The sequence below is a fragment of the Lineus longissimus genome, chromosome 4, assembly GCF_910592395.1.
Source record: "Lineus longissimus chromosome 4, tnLinLong1.2, whole genome shotgun sequence".
NCBI lineage: Eukaryota > Metazoa > Nemertea > Pilidiophora > Heteronemertea > Lineidae > Lineus > Lineus longissimus.
The window spans coordinates 7,258,014-7,284,272 of record NC_088311.1 but is presented as its reverse complement, the minus strand read 5'-3'; the positions used below and the strand labels follow the sequence as shown (position 1 = coordinate 7,284,272).

General features: G+C 39.1%; 1 protein-coding gene across 3 annotated transcripts in view; it reads right to left on the bottom strand.

Annotated features, from left to right (window-relative positions):
* Positions 1-26,259, bottom strand: part of LOC135487134 (uncharacterized) — a 155,322-nt gene that overhangs the window by 121,428 nt on the left and 7,635 nt on the right. The window contains exons 3-5 of one of the 3 annotated variants that reach the window (XM_064770550.1): positions 9,050-9,139; positions 8,250-8,327; positions 6,147-6,239 (exon numbers count right to left, since the gene is read on the bottom strand). In XM_064770550.1, the coding sequence (XP_064626620.1) occupies positions 6,147-6,239; positions 8,250-8,327; positions 9,050-9,139 (261 nt within the window). Of the gene's footprint in view, positions 1-684; positions 1,086-3,915; positions 3,932-6,146; positions 6,240-8,249; positions 8,328-9,049; positions 9,140-26,259 lie in introns of those variants that run through there. The other 2 variants (XM_064770533.1, XM_064770552.1) reach the window with 2 other exon arrangements.

Genomic DNA, 26,259 nt, shown 5'->3' with positions numbered 1-26,259 from the left:
TACAAGTGAACTCTACATGAATTTCCTACACTCCAACATGAAATTAAGAAATCAATAATGTAAAACTGATTATGGAGGCGACAATATGTTTATGAAGCATTCAAACCTACTACCACTATTTTATAAGCGTTAGACGTATTGGGAACAACAAGTGGCTGATGATGCTCTTGGGCGTGAGAAGTGGAATCTATATATATACAGGAGCATGACTCATGGGCGTTTGTATTGAACCTAAGGTTGAGAATGAGCACTGGCTTCATGACTCCTTTGAAGGAACTTGCAATGAGATTGTGATCAGGTGATATGCCCAAGGTCACCAGCAACTGGGTCTGGTAGGAATTGACGCAAAAAAATTCCAAACACAAAACAGAGACCATAACCATAGGAAACTAAGGCATAAGATATAAGATATAGAGATAAACTAAGAGAGAGATATAAGCAACTAAGGAGGGAACAAGCCTTACACATATTGGACAAGAGCACTGCAAACTCATAGATACAGGAAGCACATCCAATACCACTTTTCTGATATTACTTCTAAAGCGTAAGGCAGAGACATTCCACGGGGGGACTGAAGCAGCATCATTTGCCAGAACAGACCTCTCCCACTAAACTAATATGAGACAAAACCACCACACACACTAATCTATTGGAGGAGTTTGACGAGAGGTTTTACTTCCTCACCTCATCTTCGTCAGGCTCGTGTTTGAAACTCTCATTGTCAGCGGCATTGAGCGGCGGCTGGCCATAGTACGAGTCTGTCGACCCCCTCCGCTTTGCCTTCCCACAACCACATTGTCCACACAGGAGAGGACGCTTCCTATTCTTGGAACTCATGTCGATTTCCTTGATTGTGCTAAGAATGATCCTTTAGTTTGGTTTCCATAGAGATCAGTTAGTTTGCCGAGACTTCTGTGGTCACACCCACAAGCAAATTGCCAAGGAACACTTTGAATGGAGATAAAAGTGACATATAATACCACTGAGTCAAATGTAGTGTAAAATGATTGAAATGATCCTCAATACTCAACGCTGCTTTGGAAATCAGGTTTAAGAAATTGATATTCTAGATATGATTAGAATTCAATGTTCGAAAGTGAAGCAATTATTCCTTCTGTACTCTATCTATATCACAAAACGTGTAGTGCCACTAGAATGACACTGACGGAAATGAGGTACAGCACAACTATTTGGCCGAGACTTGAACTAGATACGGCCGTCACTAATCCCTCGACGGCTAACGAAGCTACGCTGATCGACAAGTATCCCAGTACTTGAAGCAGAAGTTTTCTCCACGATTTCTGTGGAGAAACGAAACACACCATATGGAGAGGCGGGAAAATGGCCAAGATACCAGGTACTTGCAGCATCAATATGTGCGCGTAGAAAAAAGATGACTTCCAAATGTATCCAATAGAATATGAATGTTAGCCAACAGTTAGAGTCACTACATGAACAACCAGTCACCACCACTAAAATCCCTCCACACCTTGCACATAGATCACTTGCAATCGATTGCAAGTGTTTCCTTCAAACCGAAATCAATCCAAACTTAATACACTTTACGGGTTCCTCTATAAAAGTCCTATTACATTCAGAAACTACGATGTCACTCTCCTCCAACTTGTCTCACATTCAAAGTCTTTCTGATCTCTAAACGAAACAGCTCATCGAAAGACAATAGATGGCTGATGAGCACCGGCAGGCCCAGACCTTGTTCTACGTGGATTAATTAATGAACAGATTTGCACTGCTTGTCTGGTATTATCTCTCCGCCCAGGCCGCAGTACATCACACAATGAGACAGCTGCTCAACCAACACAATATCGACGGACATACAGCCCCAGTCTCTGCCAACCTATGTGCCATACGAGACCAGACCGACTGCCCTGTTGTGCAAATCTCTTTTTTCCATGCTGAGCTGTCAATTCTATCCACGGCAGTTCTGTAGGAGACTAGGCCTATTGATGGATACCTCGTGTGTGTGTGTACAACCATCCAGGCTCTCGTGACAGTCATATCGATAGGAGGAGGCGGGCGTTGCCACGATGATCAGATGACATCACCTTGTACAGCATCACCACGCAAGTGGTATACTGTAAAGCTCTTTATTTTTACAAGCCTAATATTTTTGCAATTTATGCAAGAGAGGCTTCAATCGCAAACTTTGACAGAGCAAAACTTTTTAACTTTATTGATGATTATCATTGGAATTCATCGTGTGTGGGGAGGCTCACCTCTAACCCAAATAATCCAATCCCCACCTTAACAGTCTTGGATAGAGCTCACTCATCTCAAAGCCTTGTGTGTCAAGATGGGAGACCGCCCTTTGACTTCTGAGTAGGCCCTACCAGTGTCTGTCCTCCCGAGTGCCAATTTACTGGCACCGGTTCATCCTGAGCCAAAGATCTGACAACCTAACTCTCCCCACTCCTCTGCAACACCTTGAGGTCACGGCCACTGCCCTGACAAGGACAGTGAATGCATGACTGCATCGCACAAAATGCTTGATTGTTCTGAAGAAGCTTGGCCTCAAAAGCCCTAAACTGCACTCGAAATAGCAGTGCTCTTCATTCATAATAAGGTCAGATATGAAAAGGCGGCATATGTCAAAATGATGGCGTGAAACATGCCGACGATCGGAGTAGCAAAACCAGAAGCTACTATAATTCTCAGTTCAAAACAAACATCAAAGAGTGTGTCTCGAATATCTCTATTGGGAACTCAACCACTTTTATGTCAATCCACATTTTGGAACTAGATCAGGATTTTTGATAAAGATATCTGACAATTTATAGGGTGTACACATCATAATGACAGATTTCAGGAGAAGGTGCAAATGACCTCGTCCTGACCTGGCACAGTTCATGGGTGGTTACTCTCAAGAGCCCAACAATAAAGTAAGCAAGATTTGATATCACTGAACTATAAATAGTTATACCACATAAGATACAGTAGCCTGATATAGCCTTTTGAAAACACATAAAGATAAGATTTTGAAAAACTGAATAGCTACAGGACTTAATTCCAGGCTGGCCAAGTTGCCAAATGATGGAGTAGTCTTTTTCTATTTCTGGTAGTATGTTCGTAGGTCGGCTCGATGCAGTACATGGAATTCTAAAATCACACAATTTACATTTTATTAGGCTGATGTTTTCAGATTATGAATCATTTCTATCATTAAGCCTAATGTGTAGATACAAAATAAGGCCACAGAGTTCCTATAGATGAGTCAGTATTGACTACTATGACTACTGTATGACTTTGTATGAAGTACTTCGACAGGCACTACAAAAAACAGTCCGGGCATGCAGTGACCTGGAAGATAACCCCAATTGAAAACCTCAATCGAGCTGTTGAAAAGGCTACCATTCACACAGAGATAAGACCAAAAAATGGACAAAATAAATGATCTGCAAATAAATGGCCTATCCTGCGCACTTAAGTTTACCCCATCCTGTCCTGGAAATAATGGTACCATCTATGTATTCCAGAGGCACTGGTTTCCTCCTACATTTCATAAGAGAGCACAGAAATTCACAGAGAATACGAAAGTTACATCCAAATTGTTGAACACGAGATTCTAATCTTCAAGAAGAAGAAGCACTAAGTATCCAGATTTCAGAAAAGATGTTCCCATCAAGGGTTGCATATGGAAAGGAAGATGGGAATAGCAGCGAGCTATCAATATTCACTGATCAAGACTAAAAGAAATCCATCTGAAATCTGCAGCAGAAGATGAATGAATCCATGGTGTTGCAACTTGGCACTGTATGTTCCCTCATTCTATCTGCCTCAGCTGACTATACTGACAGAGCTGCGACCTTAAAATTGGGCCACACACAATATGTGGTGAGAGAGTAGCCCAAATTACTCCAAATAAGAATAAAGACCCATTTCAGAGCAATTTTATACCAACAAGTTCCATACGAATTCACAAATACAGACCAAGCAATTTATCACCCAGATGAAAAAGAAATGAAATAGAATTTCTGACTTCCTGTTCACAGGCAGTTCACACCAGTGAAAAGGTTTTAAAAGACCTGAATATGAAACATATTTCATTTATGAATATCTATGCCTGTCGTTTAATATCATGAGATGCATTTAACATTAAACCAACAGCTGACAGCCTAATTATCTTTCAAAGATTTGCATAATAAACATGAGTAAAAACTTGATACACGTTATTTAGGGGGTACTGGGTATATCATTTTCAGATGGGATTTGATGGGATTATATTGGACACTGCAAAGATGACCAGAGTATCAGGTTTGTGCCCCCACCCCTCCTCCTGAATCCTCACCTGCTCTGGTACCTGGAAAGTGCTACATAAAAACAATCATTATTACTAACCCTTAGACTAACAGAACACGCCATTAATCAACAATATCGAAATCAATACTCGAGAAATAAATCAACAAGGTGGACTTGTTGTTGCAGGTGCCCGGCAAGATTCATCATCAGGCAATTGGCTTGATGATGAATCTCCTGATAAAGAGTGCACCCACTAAGTCAGAGAAAGGCTAGTAGTATCTTGCTGAAGATCAAAGGTGGACTATATTGGACTATTGTGGAGATATGAGGTCCAGACCTGAGGTTATCGGATAAATTGTAATGAATTTGATACCTCCAACCGCCACTCAGGGGTTAATATAGCCTGTGACAATGACAAACATTCTTGTTGTTTCACCTGTCCGATCATAGGTCCATATCTCTTCCCCGGGCCTGCAAAATGATTTTATAATCAAAATTGATTATATTTCTAGTGATGAGTTGAATTCTGCTGGGAATTGTGGTGTTGCTACTCAAAGATTCATCATCAGAAAATGAGGCAGAAACTACCAGATTATCACTATGGCCCATTAAGGGTTAACGGGCGTTGGAAGATTAAAGTATCATGACACGAGTTTTGTCAGAATCATCAAAAAACTTCCAAAAAAATAGTGACTCATTCTATTGTAGGCTACACACAGTACATATACTAGGAAATAAGTTATTTTCAGCACAATCTGTCACCAAAAGCAATTGGTTGAAGGTGTTGCACTATGATTCACAACTCAGCATCATATGACAATATCGAACTATCAAATGAAGTTTCCAAGATAAGACTAAAGGTGGCAGCAGTGATCGATGTTCTCATCCTATCATGCGTAGCTGCCATCTGTTGTTCTTTGAACGAGACACAAAATTAATGAAGGAGGCAATGAAGTACGGCGGTCATTAAACCTGACTTCGTCAGGGGAGCAATCATATACATATGGTATGACAGTTAAGGGTCCATCCCAAAGTTTCAACTTACTTGAAGGCATCTTTCATCACACAGCTAACGCGTGCCAACTACTGCACTGATTTTAGTAGCTCTATCCTTGGTTGCAGATCAATACCGTTATCACACAGTTGATGTACAAAATGTAAGTCAAGTCACATGTAGTTCATCCCCAAGTCAGAGAGCTCACATGGAGCAAATAGAGTTTTAGAATGACAGGCACAAGAGGAAAATATTACCTGATGTCGCGCTAAGTCACTAAATCCTTCATAGCTCTGCCTTTACCGTAGAAGTACACCCAAAAGGTGACTGTATGTAGCATAAGCAGCTTCGAATCTGATAAGATACCACAACCATGGTAACTAACATAAGGTTAATAATGTTGACGATCACTTTGTGTCTGCATCACGTGTCACCGGACACTTGACTTGACTTGACAATGGGGTGGTTCAACCATCACTATCCATTCACTGCTCAAAACGACATTTGCTTAATTTGAGATTTCAAGCCCTTGGATGACCCTGACTCATTTGTCATAGCAGGTAAGTATTTAGGCCATGTGTCCACATGGCTGAATTGTCCCTAAACCATAACTTGTCAATACAAAACAATTTAGAGGAATTCCTTTCAAGTTCATAAATTGTCAAATTGTTGTCGATATGTCTCGAGTTTTTGGAAATGTAGTACATAATGTGGACACTATAAGGCGAATTCTGTTGAGTCGTCCTTCGATCAGCCAATATCACTTCATCACATCAACCAGGCATAATTTGAATCCTCAAACACAGACCTACCACACTGGTGAATTTCCAACCGTTGCAGCTAATTTTCTGAACACAAACAAGGAATGACATAAGGCTACAATGAATATTCTTACCTGGAAGTGTAGGATGATTGTCCAGATTAGACCTAACGTTAACTTTGGGTTTCCATCCACAATCTCATCTGCTCGAATATTTACAATTTTGATCTGAAAATAAAGAAACGTATCCATAAAATCACGCTCTTCCCAATGCAAAACAATGTCTGACAGTAGCATCAAATATCATGAAAACTTTTTCTCTAGTTTGTGTAACTATTCCCTATAGTCTTTGCCTTCGCGATCAAAGTATTTCTGGTTCCTGTAGCCCATAAATTTGTGATCGATCCAAGGTTAGGAATTCAAACTGACTGCCAACCAAAAAACTAATCTTAAACCAGGGCCGATAGTAGTTCCTACCAAGTTATGACTCATTCAAGCAGCCTTCTAATGCATAGTGGAAGCACTACCTGATGCACTATGAGAACCTCTCCCTGTGGTTTTCAAGGAGTGAATGACAGGTGTTCCATGCACAGCCTCCTATTATAGTATTAGGCCCAGTACACACATACAACTGTAGCTTTTTGACAGATCTGATCGACTAAAGTTAGCCAAATCAATTCCTTTAGTGTGATTTCTATTTGATTTTTTTTTAGGTTGATATTATTCATTCAGGATGCACATGTTACCTGAGAGCAGAACGGCAACAGACAACCACACTCGTACATCAAGACAGATCAATTAAAGTTTCACCGAATCAATCAAGTCACAGTTTGAATATTGGCTGGGTTTTGCAATCAATTCATATCCGCTTTAATAAATCTATTCTGAATACAGTCAAGTTATCACAAAAGCATACATACAGTCACTCTGATAAATTGCAAACATTATGCTATTTTAGTTCCAAAGCTTTTCAAGTGAACACAAAAACACTTGTGCGGGATTTGACCCACAGGTCTAAAACCAATGTACAACTCCATTCTAAGTGTCAATTCTACAGAGAAGAATAAAATTGGATGGAATTGGTTAATTTTATTAGCAAACGGGAAGCATATCTTGCTCTTGTAGACTGGTTTATTTTCAAAGCATGTCATGAATGGACTGGACCCCCATGGTCCCAATTTCAGTTCAATAACTCATTAAACGACTAATTTTGAATTGATGCAAGGTATGGGCTTGGTCAACTTTGAATCATATTTGACCCGCTCCCCCAAACCACTTAAGATGCAGCTCATAATGCATTCTAAAACATTTGGGTTGCAATGATAGTAATGTGAGACCCTTCTCATTCCAGTATTGATAGTCTCTGCAGAAGGATTCTACCATTGCTCAATTGATTAAGGAGCAACGTGACAACCCACTGCATGCCATCTCCCAAAATGGTCCTCTGTGTGGCAAAATAAGAGGACCTTAACAATAGACCAAACAACAAAATGGCAGTGACTTCTTCAGTCAGGCCATGATGAACCTACCGTAAATGCAAGACTGAACACCTATGGCCTGCCGGGCTCAATATCAGGCGTAGAACTTTCTCAAAAAAACTTCTACATAAATTGAAACGGAACTCCTCAAAATGAAACCATCTTAGTATTCCAATCTCCAGAACACTCGCAAATAACCCCAATCTGCACCCCTAACTCATATCATATATAGACTTTAAATCCATATATCGTTGGCCTATTTTCATCTCGCAAATTAAATGCACGATTTTGCTAAATGACACCAGCAACAGGTTTTCTTTCAAGATTTCACGAAGTGTTTATTAAAGATCAGGTGGATCTTTGACGATTCAATAAAACCCCTGGGCCGTTTGAGAGCACCGCTGAGTATATATAGACAGTTGGACATCTGAAAGGCCTAGCATTATCTTGAAAGCTTGACTGCTGTATTGATGAAGAGCACTGAACCATTTATGCCTTATTTAACCCAACTTCATTCCACCTAGGAGGCAGCACCTCAGGGTCAATCAATCTGGATTAGTAATCAATACTCCACGCAGACAGGAGATGATCAAGTTGATCATTTTGAGTGAGAATTCGACAGTTCTTTTTCAGCGTTCCCTGAGCACTGGGAGGAGTCGTTCTCCTACCAGAGAGCGTTCCTCTTCCAGCCACAATACATGCCATTTGAGTGCCACTACCATTCTACACCTACTTATACCACCATTTTTCTTATACCTACCCCTCGAAACCGCAAGTAATCTAAGACTATCTGTACATTTTGTAATCGGTGGAATCGCATCCGACCTCTTTCTCTTGGCTGCAATAAGACAAGAACAGCGTTAGAAACAGCTAAATACAACGAAATGTCGTGTTGAGTAATTTGAGCTAAGTCAATAACTGTGCATCAACCACGCGTTACACATCTGGCAGCCAGGCTGCAGCACCATACAGAGTGGCTGCAGCAGAATTGGCAAATGATGGATAATCCCTCTGAACATCCGAGCTGTCCCAAGAGTCGCATTACATCTCCATGCGTTTATAGATTGGAATTCAATTCTCTTGTTGCATTGATGTTTTCCACAGTGGAACTAGTGGAAAAACAGCAATGTTGCCATGCTTGAAGCGATTTTCGAAACGCTGAGAAAGTATTAAAGCTGTTCGCACTTTCCGAGTTAAGCTATACCAGACAAGGTGGAATTTAGTGTTAAATGGCTAAAACTGATGATCTTGTACCCAGAACTTCTAGGCTTGTCATTAAACTCACTATCAGGGTGTGCTTTTAAAACAGGACAGGGTCAAGAGAAATTAATAAGGAGGTAATAAGTAACCGGTAATAGGTTATTGCTGTACGTATGACAAGAGGTGTTTCACTTCTAACTGGTGACAGGTTTTTGCTACATGTAGTAGGTAAGACAAGATGTTTCACTTCTGACTGGTTACTGTACTTTACTGTAACTGCAAGTCCTAAACTTTCACCTTATTTTGGCAAAATACAGCAGAATTATGTCACAAAATTTAAGAGATGTTTATAAAACTTACAAAAGTTTCTCCAGACAGCACCTCCAGCAGTGAGATCAAGTTATGTCCATCGCGCAGATCTTCAAATAGGTCATGGATTCGCAGGCCTCTCTGCAATGAAAAAAGTATGGAGAATCGTCATGTACTGTCAGAATGACAACAAATTATACCTTATTTTAAAGCATGGCAAGTGATCTGTAAGCGTAAAGTAACGTTATACATCAGTGATCTTACTGGTTTTAAAGATTTACAAAGGTTAGATGGTGACACTGAGGGGAGGTTATTGGCGAGAGACAGGCATATTTATTATTAATTTTCAATTTCGCTGATCAAAATCGTAACAGTATACTTAGTACCATAATGATAAGTGTGACCTGGCTTCTTGTTAAACGGTCTTCATCCCCTGATGCGAATATGCCACTATTGCACTTGCGTAGGAAAATGTACCAAACTACTTTCTGTTACTTCAGCATATCATTGCTGAGTTGCACGGAAATGGATTCGATGGCGTTTAATCATAAGTTCCATTTGCCACAACACTAGTCTTTTGAGGACAAAGTCACAACCAGCGACCAGGTGCTTTAAAGGACAACGAATGCACAACCTCCACAACAAGGGGTGGCATATTCTTATGACTGTTTATTCAACAATTGTGTTTTATATGGGTTTTTTCAACAAAGCAATCAAGAAAATATTTTTCAATCTGGATTCCAAAATTCCAGAAATCCAAATAAATGTGGAGAATACTTATCGATGAGATACATCGGGTTTTGGCAAACTACGACCATTAGCCCTGGATGATTTAAATGCCACCTGAGACATGAGCTATTGATCTGTAGATATTGGCCATAAAGAAGATATATTGGTGATTATCCCGTCAAGTATTGGCCGGCATATCATCGGCATTCAGCAGCGGAACGGGTGGGGCTGATGCCACACATAAAATATCCTACGCGTCCGAGCCAGATTCGTGTAATCTTGAGATATGAGGCTTGTGCATGCAATGTGCGAGACTTTTATGCTTGACTGACACTAACTAATACCAAAACGCAATCAGTTGTACGTGCCATACGGACGACACAAAATTCACTTTCGATTCTGATTCACCAAATACACAAGGTGTTCATTTTCATGCAGTGATATCATGCAATATGCGACAAAGTGTGTCCAAAACAAAAATAATGGATTTTAAGTATGCAAAATGTACAAGCAGGAAATGAATAAAAATTGCAGGAAATGAATAAAAATTGTAGTAAAGAATAGAATCAAATATACATGAGGACGACGTTCTTCTTTTTCTTGTTTAGTATTTGAGAAATAGGGTGAAGTATTCATGCAAGGACGATGTTCAGTAAAATCTTAAGACATCAAAATTAAAATAAAAAATAAAATACAACTATTTATCAGGATATATCTTCTAAACATGCCATTTCTCAACTCAAAAACTAAAAATTTTCAATGTAATTCATCAGAATGTTGTTTATCAAGAACGTGGAAGTAATCTACTTCCAATGAGATAAATCTATCTTTATCCCTTCCACATCACCCGAACCACATCTCATGAAGACCTCATAAAGCAAGAATAGATCTGACATCATTCAGTTCCATGTCTCAAAACCAGGTGTCAGCACGAGATGCTTACAAGTCTGCACGGTCCGTCTGCACAGCTTTTTTATAGATTTTTAGGCCTATCAAAAGGCAGTATATTCTGGTGTTTTACTTTTACGTGAATGAAATCAACTCGATTTTATCATGGTAAGAAGTTTTACGGTTTTCCAATGAGCTCAATTTATCCTCAACAAAACGAAAGTACCACTATGATAGCACGATTCCTATAACTGATTCTGCGAATCATGAACTATGAACTATTGACAATGAACTAAAAAACAAACCTAAACCGTCTTTTTTTAAACTTTTACATAAAACGGAGTGAATTGGAATAGGATGATATACAAAACAGGGATGAAATGAAAAGGTGGACATATATTTAAGGGTTTGAATTGTTACAGGGATACAAACCTGAAACCTCCAATGCTGCAGGAAAAAAGTAAAGAGGGATTTTAGTCAAGTTTCTCGGCACAACAGACCATTTAGTATTTATTAGAATATTAATCAAACAAACATATAACAACTGTAAAAGGGAAATATTTAATAAGAGGAATTGAAGTCCAAATCATAAAGTTTTGGCAAAGAAACCATAATGATAATGATGACAGTAATATGCCAACAGTTTGCTGTCAAAATGCCATTCAGGTCCATTCCTTCTTATAGTCAAGGCTCCAGGTGCCCAAAATTAAATTTGCTGCACCCCCTTTGATTTCCGGCCACCAGTCCCCTTGCGAGTGGCATTCTTGTTCCCAATCAGCAGGAGAAGAAGAGGTTCAAGCTGATACTTCAAAGCTATAATCCTTCACCAATTAAATCAAGACCGATGGCCGCATTTTCAATCTGACTTGCTAATAATTGGTTAAATGGACCAGAAATACGACCGTAGCCATGGTGATGATGAGATATAATTTGATAATCTGTTGCTCAAGGTCACAGACTCTAAAGGTTATGCAGACTGTTTTTATTTCAATAGCTAGGGATGTTGATCGGAATAAGATAGTGAAAGCAAGACCAAGCTGAGGGTATTTATGCAATTGTGTCTACATGATACATACTGTCATAAAAGCAGAAATTGAAACTGCGACTGTCTGATATCTCAAGATGAAAATCGGAATCATTAAGTTCGACAGAATGGATCCTTTTCCCCATTATCGGAATATACCATTGCACCTGTTTACATTGCTTATTCATTTCCCTAGACAAACTACCAGATCTGCAGAGCGATTCACATGGCACAATTGCTCGCTCATCTGGCCCCTCCGCAAACAGTCATTTGAGCTGCGATCAATTTTTTAATCGAATAGGCGGATCAATTCAAGTGTGTGCACCCCCTAAATGATTTCGTTTATCAACAGTCCTAAGCTTTACCAATATTTTCAGGGCTAATTTAAGGTTGAACCAGAAGACGGGTCAAGAACAAGGATATTGGCTTCGAAGAATGGTGTCAAGTCACACGGAAGGAAATAGGAAAGGGGAAACCTTTTAAACTACAATATATTTTAAATAAGTACTGGACTGAACTGCTGATAGCTCAAGTGGCAAAATGAAAATTCCAAGGAGAAGATCTGAATGTAAGAAGAGGAGTTGACAACAGTCGTATATCAAAGTCTTTTTATGTGTCATAACTTTCGATTAGTACACCATGGGTCAGAAAGGGTGATTACTATAAAAGGGAACAGGAAGAGGTTGGTACATTTCCACGGAGCATGGCGGGAGAAGGCCACTTTAATCCAATCATCTGTAGCCAGCCAGCCTACACCCTTATATTGCCATCAAGAACATCTTCAATACGCCAAAGTTCTGCGTAATTTGGGATCGTATCGTATGACGAGCACTTATCAGTTCTGCTGAATCTTCATACAAAAGTGCTATACTGACGTTCTATGCGATCATCTGTTTCTAAACATGCTTTTCCAGACACATGAACATCAGACTTGTTTTCAGTTGTTGACATGTTAAACATGTTACCAGGATCTTGCAGGCATTTGCCAAGACGGTACTACTATCACCAGTCATGATTCATCCTTCCCTGTTCAATTGCAAAACGAAAACTGTTTCCAGTTATCTTCCTTGCAAAAATGCACGATTCTAGTTGTCCAAGTGTGAACAGCAGTTGGCGATACCTACCTTGCCAGCCGACAGTTAGAGTAACTGCATTTACTGGGGGGGGGGGGGGGGGTATTTGTATGAGGGACGCCCCCCAACCCACACGATTCACAGCTTCTTAACAATCTTTTAGGCCCTCAAAACTGCCCGACTCCTACAAGTGGTACCACTGTGTTCTGAATGATGAATTAGTGTAAGGAATAGTTCTGTAACCAAGAATCCACAGGAAGCTGGCAAATGGCCACATACCACTGGCATAATCTGCCTTTATTACCGACAGTCAAGGGAAGTTACATGCGCTCTGACGAGACATGGAATTTCCTATGCACAGGAACAACAGTAGCTGTAGGCAAAGGTGGTGAGATGAGTACTTTAAGTCTGATTCTAATTGGAATTGTAGAAAAACGAATAAATTTGAATTGAAATTGAATGGTCTGCAGTGTTCCACTAGTCAATGCATAACTAGTTGCATTGGGAATGGTGGAATGTTTAATTAAGTGTCTAGACAACACACCACACAACATCTGTAAAGTTGAGTTTATCATATCAGGAAAGAGCTAAACTGTGCGGCTTTTACAGGTAATTAAAATGTATTTTGATGCAAGTTATTGCTTCAGCAGTGGTAACAGACCACAGATCCTGCAAAAGTGGCAAAATGGCAATGGCAACTTTATCCAGACATGAACATATATGCAGCATCTTCTGGGTCAATATTGTAAGGTGACGTTTCTTGTGATCTGTACTGGTTCTGTAGTTTTTCACCATCATCACTGAGGTATAAAGCACAACTGCCATTCACTGCAGTAGCCACAGTCTCCATGGACATTCATATCTGCTGACAATATCTCGGACTAATTGTACACGCTTGTACAATATTTCAGCGCTTGATTATTCATAACATAATAAATGTCGATTAAAATCAGTGTCGGGACGGCTAGCTATTTATGTATCTTTCCAAATAAGGGTATTTGAGTGTCAGGAATAAGTCAAGGATGATGGGATCACTTTTAAAAGAACGAGTATGGCAGGGTTCGTTAAGATACGGGTTGTTGGAGTCATCAGTGCCTGTCACCTGAGGTACTTTGTTCGATTCCCAGTTCCGGTAAACTTGATAGAGAAGGTGACTCCCCCATGAGGGAGGATTTAGCTGTTGTGGTCATAAAACCAGAGCATGACTCGAACTATTGCACCATTGTAGAGACAATCTCATAGGAATACTAAAAAATACATTCAGTTGTATAGTCAACATTCGTTGCTGGTCTCCAAGCTGCAGGAAACAAATGTGCGTACATCAATACTCGCTGACAGACACTCTGTGGTGTATTACCATAGCAAATCAATGCATTGCCAGTCTGCTAGCTGTTGCTAGTGGAGGTGAAGGTCGTTAGCTTCTGCGATATGCGACAGAGAAAGCGTGCTATCACTGTCTGCACATTTATAGCATATCTTCGATGCTGAGTGCCTATGATATATATATCATGAGAGGTGTCGAACTTGGAGGTGAGCTTCAAACTTGCCAAGAATTTGCTGTATCATCATATCATATCATATCATTACCGGCGTCGTAACCCTATTGGATTTTTGCCGGAGGTATGGAGTCCACTATAGGCTACTGTCCACCTATGTAGGATCTTTTACTTGCCCTGGCATAGACACTCAGGTACAAGGGACCACGGCTTTTAGTCTCATCCGACAGACCCTCGAGTATTTCATACGTTAATGTACGTATTGTGAAGAGCCAGGAATTTTAGTTCCTTGAAAGCCACGCCGGTTCATCCAGAAATACAATCCTGGGTTCTCCCCGGGATCGAACCCGGGCCCTATTTCGTGGTAGCCAGCAGTGTTAACCACTAGGCTATGAGGCTCTACAGGCTATGAGGCTCTATAACACCCTGTAAGACACGGAAACATGCTTCTGCTCAGCTAACTGTTCATATTCATAGTTTGATACAGAGAGCAGCTCTGCAGAAAACCTTAACGCAGATCATAAGTTAACATACTTTTTTAACTGCCCAACTACAACAACAGCACAGCAGTACCAACCCTCGTCACAACAGGCATCTTGATACATATTCCCAAAATATGGATTACCGGATTAGCAATACATTTACATTAGCGATGTGGATTAGCAAAAGTATGATGGATGGGTTGTCGACGGATTAATATTTTTACTATTGATTATGAAACATATTTGCCTGTTCTATGCTATCAAAAATGCATAAGCAAGTTGTCTAATCCCTTTTTGATGATCTACGATTAACAATCTTCACTTTTCCGGGGCCCATATTTGACCTATGTTGGATGAAATCATCAAGTCAGAGATGGCGCATATTCCGCCATCACAGACCCGTCCCAGCACCATGTGTGAATGTCACACATAAATCCTGGCTATGGTACCCTGTTCTTTTGAAAGTTTCCAGTAGTCCACTCCGAGGACAGGTTAGTACATTTGTTAGTGAACTTGTGGGAGATCAAGTAAAGGACAAGACAAGATGAACTGACCGATTTTGAAATAGTCGCCAGCCGCAGACATTGGTGATTAATCAAAATACCAGTCTCGATCAATAGATGGCACAGAGGGAGGGTCGTTTTGATATCGATCATTCAATCTGATGATCGATTGATTGGTAAATAATGAGTGACGGGTGCCTATTATCAATTATTCTTATGAAGATTCATCAATATTGGATTACAGCCCAACATGAACCCCAGATTAAACAGTCCACAGACAATTGATTTTGCATTCTTAAATTCTTGAAGTCTTAAATTCATCGGTCGGTTTTTGTAAGCAGCATTTACTATTTGTTGTCTCACCGCACTTGGTAAATGCATATCTCTGCATCATTCAGAGTTTTAAGAGGAAGTCATCAAGCAAAGGAAACAAAGCAAGTCGTTTTGCAAAAGTCAGTAGTGTTAACTGGAAAAGAGCCATTTTCTAGCATTTACCACTGTAACATAAAATAAACACTCTGAGCATGAACGAGTTTAGTTCACTGCATTAGGAATGGGCCGCAATTAAACTGATCAATTCTCAAGAGACTGGGATGTCTGTTTGGGAAGCAATTTCAGTAGAAGAGTGAGGGATTGATAAAAGATTGCTGCTCTTATCCAACGGCAGAGATGGCGAGCAGGCATGCAGCTTCTGCACAAACTCCCCAATCATCTTTTTTTCTGCAGGCTTTGATGATAAGGCGTTAACTGCCATCCATCAGCTTTTAAAATGCAAGAAAGTTTGCAACATGCAACCGGTGATCACCCCATAAAAGATAAAGTTTATGCGAAAGGATCTTCAAGAAGAAGCAGCTCCAGGGAAGATGGGAGCAATTTACATTTAGGGCACCATCTTCAAGAAGAAGCAGCTCCAGGGAAGATGGGAGCAATTTACATTTAGGGCCCCCTTATATATCACTCCACAAAATCATTTCACATTCAGCCTATGCTGCATTGAGTTTACTTAGATGAATGACAAATGATATATGGCACAATGGTTGGCCAGGCACGCAATGTACACACAGCCCCATTGCATGTCTGCGGCATAAGGTGATCAATTCTAAATACTGCAAAATAGGAAGCCTATAGGATTCACCGAAGAAGCTGATTTTGTTTCCCACAGACTCCGAAACAGTTCAGATGAAAACTACATGTGGATGTACCTTTACCAAGCAAGTGAAATGATTCACTGTTCCTCCAAGTTTCTCAAACCGGCAACGTAAAATGTGGTGCAGCAAGCAATGTTAATTTAGACCAGTACAGACAGACAAAGCCAGCTTTCTGGCATTGTTCATCAGCATCATGCGATTATGAGATCAGCCTGATGAATTAGCCACAAAAACGTTAGAAAATGGCACGATACATGTATGCTTAGACTGTTGAATGACTCACCCCAACCCAATGCCCTTGGGTCCACAAGAAATTTTATGGAATTAGGTGTACTGGAGCCTACCAGTGGGTTTGGATAGAAGACTATGATAGAGCAGTTCTTTTGCACAAGATGTTGCAGACCCTGAATTTAAAGATACAGTGGCCGGAAGCAGAGCTCTTCATTTTTGAAATATGTTGAACTACTAATTCTGGGGAAAGTGTTTGGCCAATGTCCTGAGCTGTTAGGTATGAGGATTTTCGGTTAAGATGTAAGATGGTTCTACGGTACCAAAATCGAAGATGCGCACTCCTAAAGACACTGTTTTGACAAAAGTGTCTCAAATAGAATCTGATGAAAAGACTTAGAAGAGTTAAAACACTGCAGACTAATAAATAATCTTTATAATTAAGTATGAATAACCGTCAGACGGATTTAGACTAAATGACAAAGGTGCAGTCTATATAATGATGATATCTTGACTGAGATCAGCCAATCACTAGATAGATTGCTATCGAATTTAATCGCGTGGAAGGAATCATCAGGAGTGGCCCGGTGCAGAATAGAATATAGCGCCAGTTATTACAGAGCCGTCTGCAAAACCTTGGGGTAACAAATCGTCATACGACAAAACATTGGTTAGAGTTTTACCATTATGGTTCCTTTCTTAAGCCTTGTATTGAAAGTTACATCAAATAGCTACAAGCGACATTTTGAGCTTCATGATGAAATCAGGGGTTCCCCCAGCCCTCTCTTCATTCACTAAGTACAGACATATATGCAATACCCAAAGTCAAATGTCCTTGGCCGTTTACATAAAGCTGGACATCCGGTCCAAATGATATTACGATTCGTATTTTGAACAAAATTCTGCAGTTTATGACATGCATCAGATTGAGGCATGGGGTAAAGTGATTTTGTTACCCTCCATTGCAGTTGGGCAATTATCATATGCAATGAAATTCCAAAACAAATTGATTAGGACTTCATGTAGAGCTTACATACCATCTGCTTCACCAATCAGTATAGTCTAGAGCATATCAGTGGTATTTTGAATAAAGCATTTACACGATCACACTGTTTACGGAACAACCACAATATTTTTTTAATCTTCAGGCAGTGATAGTATATCAATATTTTCATACATTAGTAAACACAAGCAGAAAATAGGCAATTCAGTGTTCTTTTTGTGATAAAATCTGTTTTACCAAATTATATCTGAGCTGAAAACACATTAATGCAGATGTCAAGCAAATTCCTTGTTAAATTGTTCATTCTAATCAAAAAATGGTGCAATTTAAAGACGAGCCCCATTTGCCCAAGATTTACCAAGCATAACCTTAATTCAAATCAAACCTAGTGCAATTTACAAAGAATCGATATCAATAACAAATCAACCAAAAAGAAACTTCTTCCTTTAATCTGACTGTAACCAGCAAACTTAACTGTCCCCGAGGTGACATTAATTGCAGTGTTCCACCTCATTTGATGCCTCTTTGAAGCAAGGCCAAGATGCAGAATTACAGATGATGTAACAAAGATCCTCGTTAAAAAGGACAATATCATCAGCCACTGTTTTAAGGGATACTTGAGATTAGTTTGTGTCATGGCGCTTTCACCCATACTCTCTACACATAGTTACACCCACAATTTCATCCCGAACAGTTTTTATGACCAGTTGTGGACCTTTTACAGGCAGTGAGCAAAGGTGATGTTGGTAAAAGAGTGCTCAAATTACTGAGTGCTGTATGTGAACTCAGTTCAAGGGCTCTTATCTAACATAGCAACAGGTGTCCAGAACTTTAGCAAGCCAATATCAAATCCATACCGTTGTTGTTACATGTATCTCACTACAATAAAACATCTGACGTGACGTCATTTGAAACTAACAACACCAGACGACTCGTCATGGTGTTGATGCTCCAATTTTGGCACGGGCCTTGAAATGGTACATGACTTCTGCGTAAGGATTTATCAAAAGGCCATTTCATAATGCTGGCAGAATTTGGCACAGTTGCTATAGATACAAATGCCACTCAGTCAAAGGGTTAAATGCCATTAAGGCAAACTGCGATGTATATATCAATCTCATTCATTTGACACATGAATCAATGACTCAGACAAGAAATCAAATACATCAATATCATCACATCACACCGATAGTGACAAGATGCTCCAGGAAAGGAATGCATAGCTATACCATAGCTTTGTTTAGCTACGTTAGCTGTTTATCATACAGATGGATGAATAGTAACCTTGCATATTTTATTGACTGGATAAATGTATGAAACCAACTCGACCAGAATGGCAGAACACAAATCAATACACATGCACATGCAGTAGAAAACCAGTTTTTTTGTAATTGTTATTGAATTGATTGGTGTAATAATAGTAATTTAGGATTTTTCCTGTGAAAGTGTGATATTTTGATCAGCCGCTAATCGAATGTTGCAATAGTGCAACACATTTGTTGGTAGAACACTTTTATTGGACCACCTCCATCAATAGCATTTTCTCTTTCCAGCCCACAACAGATGCCCCCACCCCCCTCCCCCTCATCATCAACCTCACTCACCATGTCTTTGAACCCATTTCATTTCAAAGAACTTCAGCCTCAACCCATTGCTCTTAGCTCACGATTACTACAACCTCTCTCGATCACTGCAACCTCTCTCGATCACTGTAACCTCTTTCGATCACTGTAACCTCTCTTGATCACTCTGACCAGTGTTATCCACAGGGTTTTTTCTCAAGGCAGGGTGATAACCTTGATTTTCAAGACGTTTTACCAGTGTGCAACACAAGGTAGGGTGGCCAGCAATTTTAGGTAGGGTGGCCCTATAGGAACCCTCTACAAAGTTCTAGAGCAAGGTAGGGTGGCTCTTCCAAGGTAGGGTGGTAAGCTGCCAAGGTTGGGTGGGCCACCCTGACAAATAGTCTTGTGTAGAACACTGCTAACCTCTCATGGATGCAAATATACATGTCAGCGCTAGCCTCATCCATTAAGTCCTTCAATAGTCTGTACTTCCCTCCCTCGACATGTATCACAGCCATACAAAGACCAACAGAAGGTAAACTGTTGCTCCATCATTATTGATCAGATTCAGAGCTAGTGTGTGTCTTCCGCTAACCATATCTGACAGACATTTACTCAATTCTCCAATAAAAACCTCAAGGAGGACTTGCCTTAAAAGTTTAGCAAACAACTCGCATGAGATGCACAGAGCTTCGCTCATTGGGTTTGGGTAAACTGCAACAGAGCACTTTTAAGTGGCTGAAACTCATCTCTGTCAGCTTTTCATTTGATGTATTGCCATCATCTCGAAACCATTTGGGCATTTCTTGAATGATGTCGGAAGTATTCAGGACTTTCCATGATGACAAAAATAATGGCTTGATCGTATGATGGATACCGGTATGCCATCATATCAAAATAGTTTGTCATATTATTCAAGTTTTGATGACAAAGGGATTGTCCTGATAAATGCCTGGTGAACCTATTGGGTCATGCACCACGAAAAGACAATGGGTGATATGAATAAAGACTAGCAAATGCTTTTACTCCGGTTTTGTACAGAAAGGCCTAGTGTAAATGTACATGGAGATTTAGATAAAAGCATTTGCTTGTCTTTATTCATATCACCCATTGTATGAGCCTGATATTTCCTTCCAGTTTTCATGAAAAGACAGTTCATTCTATTCAAATTAATCGACTTTTCACGAGATCGTATAAACTTTCATGACGGTTGATTCTATTGCAGAAAATAGAGCAAAAATGTTACATTTTTAACCAGTTTGTGCATTCAGTGTCACAGGAAAATCAACATATTCGCAAAAAGCCCGTCTAGGCCCACACTGGCTTGGACTGGCTTATGACTTCTAACTCTAATGTAATACTGGTACCAATATATATATTCACTGATGAATCATTCCCCACAGTATATCTTGTGGGAACCCACTCAACATTCTCCGACAGGCTCTCATGTCTTCAAAAGATGTTTTCAAGCATTAGAGTAGTTCTCAAGGGCCAACACACTACAAATACATGTTCATCACATACATTGTAAAGAAAAGTTGAACCTTAAGGAGATGCAATGTGAATAAAGTGCCTTGCCTAATATGGACAATGTTTTGCTTTCTGTACAGTATGAACATGTAACTGTTAGATAGACACAGTTTTGGAGGTCAACATTATTTGACCTTTTTCAACAGCGGGGACAATGATTTCACAACAATCTGACAAAGTTACATGAATAAAAGTAAGAGATAAACTATAGACAGAGATAAGTCAAAATACAGTAACTCGATACTAATTCGTAGATTAAGATTTTCATAATGTCACTGTCTACAAAATACATTATAGGCCCCAGGTCGAATTTTGTTCGACCAGTTTTTTGCCATGAAAATGTAGCTTCTTATGTCCTATCACAGAAGAAAACTCAGTAAGTGTAAAGATTCAGTCAGCTGAACTTGTGAACAAGTGCTCTATTCAGAAATTCGTGTTCTGGATTCGTCCAAAACGATTTCAACATTCAAATGTCATCCATCATCAGCTTTGAATAGAAAAATAAGAACTAGGAATCTGCCACAAATGTTATCAAGTCATTCAATCTTTTAGGAAGATCAAAGTTCAAACCAAAAATGCAGCGCCATTCACGTACAAGATATAACTTCATTTTAACAAAGTAAACATATTTGTGCAAGTGAAAATGCTCTATTTTTGGCACCATGACGTAAATATGTTTAGAGACTTTTGAAAAGTTGAACCACACTATGAAGTTGCCGAGGTGAGGTGAATACGAAGTGTGCACCTCAGACAAAATCACAACCCCAATCTGAAACATGACCTATTTTCACTTTGAAAAGATCTGCCACATTTTGCTCCACAAAGGTCTATAGCAATAGCAGTAGAATTTACTAGAAATATTTGGGTCCCTCAAGAATGCATTCATGTTAAAATATTCTTTTTTTGTACAGCTTGCAACTTAACTGAGCGGTGACCCTATTTTGGGCAGGTAATACATTGAAGATGGTAACAAGATTGGGAAGCAAATGGTTCCGTGATTGATACATGACTACAAATTACTTTCTGCGTGACTAAAAATTACTTCAATTAACCAAATTGTCCTGTTTGATCAGTATATAGGCCCACTTATGACAAGTATTGAATAGGTAATAATTATATTCAATAGAGGAGTTTTATAGGTTATTGGCAGAATCTGGTGTCCCGAAAAATCAATGGATTTGATGAGAAATGATTCACCTGTATTGATTCAATGAATCCACGTGTCTGAATTGACAGACGATGACACATGGTCTACATCACAGGTCGCCATAGCCATGTGATTTTACACTGAACCAGTACAGATCGTTGTGAATGTGTAAGACACAAATTCCACACAATAACCCCCCTGCAGGGTTTCCTGGCCCTTTGTCTGTGGGGACTATTTTGGAACTTATTCCATGAAATGAGTTCCAAACAAGGCCATGTGCTTGAAATCCCTGCGTCCCGCAAAACTCATCTCTGATTTATTTGCTTACGCAAATCAAATCAGTTTATAACGATTTCAGTTAATATTTCAATAAATCAACATAAAACGTCAATATGAATTCAAAATTGAATATTCAATTTGCCGAATGTCAGCTGGACATTGATTATCCATGTTCTGGGCAACCAATGGCTAGTTCCGCCCCTTTTTCCTTTATGCAGAAACTGTGCTATTTATTGATCCGGCACAGGTAAATTTGCATATCAATCAATACCGCCTATGGCTCGAAATTAAAAACATTGTGTAAAGGGGGCTCCACCAGTTGACGGTGATCTGGACTCGTTGGATATGACATTATTTGTTTACTTGTACTGTTTTATCGGAGATTTTAATTTGTAAGTACTATTCTGGTGATCTTCGAATATAAGATAAGAATAAGCTCTGGTTCATATACATCAGCAGTTTCAAGATCACCAGAATAGTACTTAAAATAACTTTATTTTTGTCCAATGACTAGCCTCATCGGTTCCTCTTATCTGTAACAATAACTGCCATCCCTCTTAGAGACAGCAGTTGACGGTTTAAAAGCTCAATGGAAAATTCAAATAGTTAACCAGCCAGCTTGACTCCACAAAAAGTCCCGACAAAGAATCCATATCAAAAATCCCTGTAATTTTGAGATAAGTTAATTCAATTACAAATAAAAGGACAGGCATTCAAGAAGCGTATAGCAAAATTGTGATAACAATATTTTAAGTATTTGTCATTTTAGGAGACCTATAACCAGCAACTGAAATGGCATAAGTTCTTTTTTAAAATAAATTTTGAGCACAGACCCAATCTATTGGAATCACTTATTAGGCCTATTCAGTTTAACCACTGAATGACCCACAACAGTAAACAGAACTTCAAAGCCACTCAACAAGTGGATTAACCTTCAAAGAATACAAGTCTGACCTGTTTCAAACACTTGGAAATTGGGACAAAATATCATCGATTTTTATTTGTGTGATGTTCATAAGTGCATACAACATTAAATTCATTTAATTTAATTGTTAACCATACAGGAATCAAACCTGATCACACTGGTCCTAAAATGCCTCAAAGTCTAATTTTAGGATTACTTTAAGTAATCCTAAAATTAGACTTTGAATGATATATACAATGTGCTTGTTAATAACAAGCACATTGTATATATCATTGTGCTTGTTAATAACAAGCACATTGTATATATCATTCAACACCATGCCAAAATGCAACTACTCCTTTCTAAATACAGAGGATTTGCATACAGTTATGACCCCACTATGTCAGACTTCTGATTCCCATCTGACCTATTGCTGTGTGACCTTGGGTGAGACACTTAACTCAAGAACAGACTTGACAAAAGAAATGACCTAAACTAACCAATCAACAAAGTGAAAGTAGAGAAACTTTCATGATTAGAGCTGTAAAAAGTTGCATTGGTATTTCGACACTGCATTGATACACGCTATTGTAACCATTTGCTCCAACTGTGCAATAGGTCACCGTAAATGTCCTCTCCCACTCGTCACATTACTGATCGGCAGTGGATTGTGACACTGAATGACCTTATCTGACCACTCGGTAAGGACACAGGACGATAACTTCAGTGAGACTTGAATGGACTTTGAATCCTGGAGTCACAGTACACCAAGCGCGACATCGTAAAATGAAAATTTGGTGCATATCTTGAACCACAGAAAGAAGGTTTTGTAGAAAGCTTCGATGGCTTCGGATCCCTCAATGACCCTTGTTTGTTGGTCTTTTCTAGTAGTCAGCTGGTTTGTTTTCTCTCACCATACAGACATATTGTTGGTACAGGACACTATAAGGATTAGGCATACATACAATATATTCATCGGCTTTCTTAACAAATATCCACAAGGCACCCGGCCCACGGATTTTCAAAACCATTCACTGTATTTTCATTTCGGTTCAGGATATCAACGACTCTATTCATATTTCAAATAAGTGCATTTCTATGGTGTTTAGATCGTGATGAAAATAGGTCTGGATTCACATTTATTGAAATAGATCATACATTTATACTTTGTATAAATAATTGTATCGGATCACCTATTTTTTGAGAAAATATAAGAGATGAGAATTCAAATCCAAAGATGCATTGTTGTATTGAAATACAATTGACTGATTACAGTGAGAAGATCTATTTCGGATATGAATTTTTTAACACATTTTGAGATGTTCATGAGATCTTGAACCAGAACCCTTTAAGATCACGAAGTCTCTATAGATGACTTGCTAGATGTCAAGGCAGACTACACCAGAAAACGTAATTACTTGTGCAATTCTGTCTTCTGCAATGACATCTATCTTCTGCCACTGTCATCTATTGGGACTGCCTGGGGTCGAAATTATCGGGGAAAAATGGGTCAAGCAACGAATATAGTATTATCTGTAATACTACCATGCTGAATATTTACCACTTCTTGATTTGATGCTTTTAAAAAATAAATGGTGACCCCACTGAATCTCAAGCAATGATTATGCTATTGGCTTTTAATGCTGTCAAGCTATGCGCCCATAGCAACAAGTACACAGTCTCTGCATAGAGAAAATCCACCATCTTAAAATCCAATCAGAGCCATATTGAGAAAAGACGGATCAATAGTGGGGCAAACCACGCTGATGCCGAAGAGGAGCAATTCATTACCAAAGCCCAATTAGATAGAAAGCGGCGGAATTAAAGAATGTCAACTCTGAAACGATTCAACAATAACTCTTGGCAAATATTGGTAATTGCATACAGTGTCTTTTTGTATTACTTGAAGTAGTTTATATTCCCATCTGGCTTCACTAGTCTACTATGCAAACTGCCAGGAAATGGTATGATGTTCGAATGGTTGGCTTTTAGTTATAATTATATCAACTTCTCACTGGTGGTCTCCCATTGATTTCTCCAATTTACATGTATCGATCATTATCAAAGATTTTGTTTTCTTATTCTTTGGAGGTTTCTGCCCACCTCCATCATTCCTAATATCATGTTATGGTAATCCATCCAGTCTCCTTTTGGAAACTGAAGCCACAGGCATTCAATTATTGGTGCGACATTGTAAACTCATGCCTATCAATATCCTGGTAACCATTAATGTCAACATAACCAGCGCTGGCCATTGAATTGGAACTTGTAATTTGAATAATGACATTTACAAGGGAACCTCTTGCTTTCTGCAGTTATCGTTTTCCCTATAAAAGCCATTTTGTCACAGAAACCTAAAACTGCTGCATTTGCAAAAATAAGGAATGAATGTTCAAATCCCCAGTAAAAATAGCAATCTTGTAAAAATGCTAGGATGTAGTCTACATTTATCGAGAAGGCACTCACAGTTTTGGGCAATTTTTTACAAACCACCACAAGTAGTTTTTGAGGACACTGGTTATAGAGCTGTGTTAAAAGTGTGATCAACGCCACAGATATGAGGAAGTTATCACAAGTGTACTGTAATAATATTGCAATACCATCATATTGATATTGTGGTACATGTAGTAACACTTTAGTAGTATACATTGTAGGACCGTGAATAATGATAAATTAATATGCCGGTATTTTGTAAGGCCAATTTCACATATTCTCCTTATTATGAGTTAGACCTTAGCAAAGCACACTCATATTGTTAGATTTCAGTACACATTTTCATTACACATTTCAACTAAAGAAAAGTTTGTATCACCAAAAACCTTAATTCAAAATTGGTTTCTGGCATCACATATGACACTCTACTTTTGGTAATCCTTGGTTGACTCTATAAAGGCCCAACATGTCAAAAATATAATGCTAATATTTGATTGATAACCTTATACGTCTTTGCTGGTCACGGGTATATTTCAAAAAAAGGTCAAGTTTTGGCATTAGACACACGTATGAATGACTTATGGAAAACCAGCTAAGAACCAGACTGCTTGGTAAAGGTGTTGAATATGATTGATATAATTCCTCGACCACCACTAGTCAACAGTGGTGCAAGGGTGCAACGATGTAAACAAGACTAAATTCGAAAACAGCAACAACGTCAAAGTTGAAATCAAAAGTACAGATGAAGTTATTCGAAAAGCATATTTGGAATAGGTGCAAACTTTCCAAATAATGTAGTTGGTATTATATGCTAAGTGCCTTCAGTTTT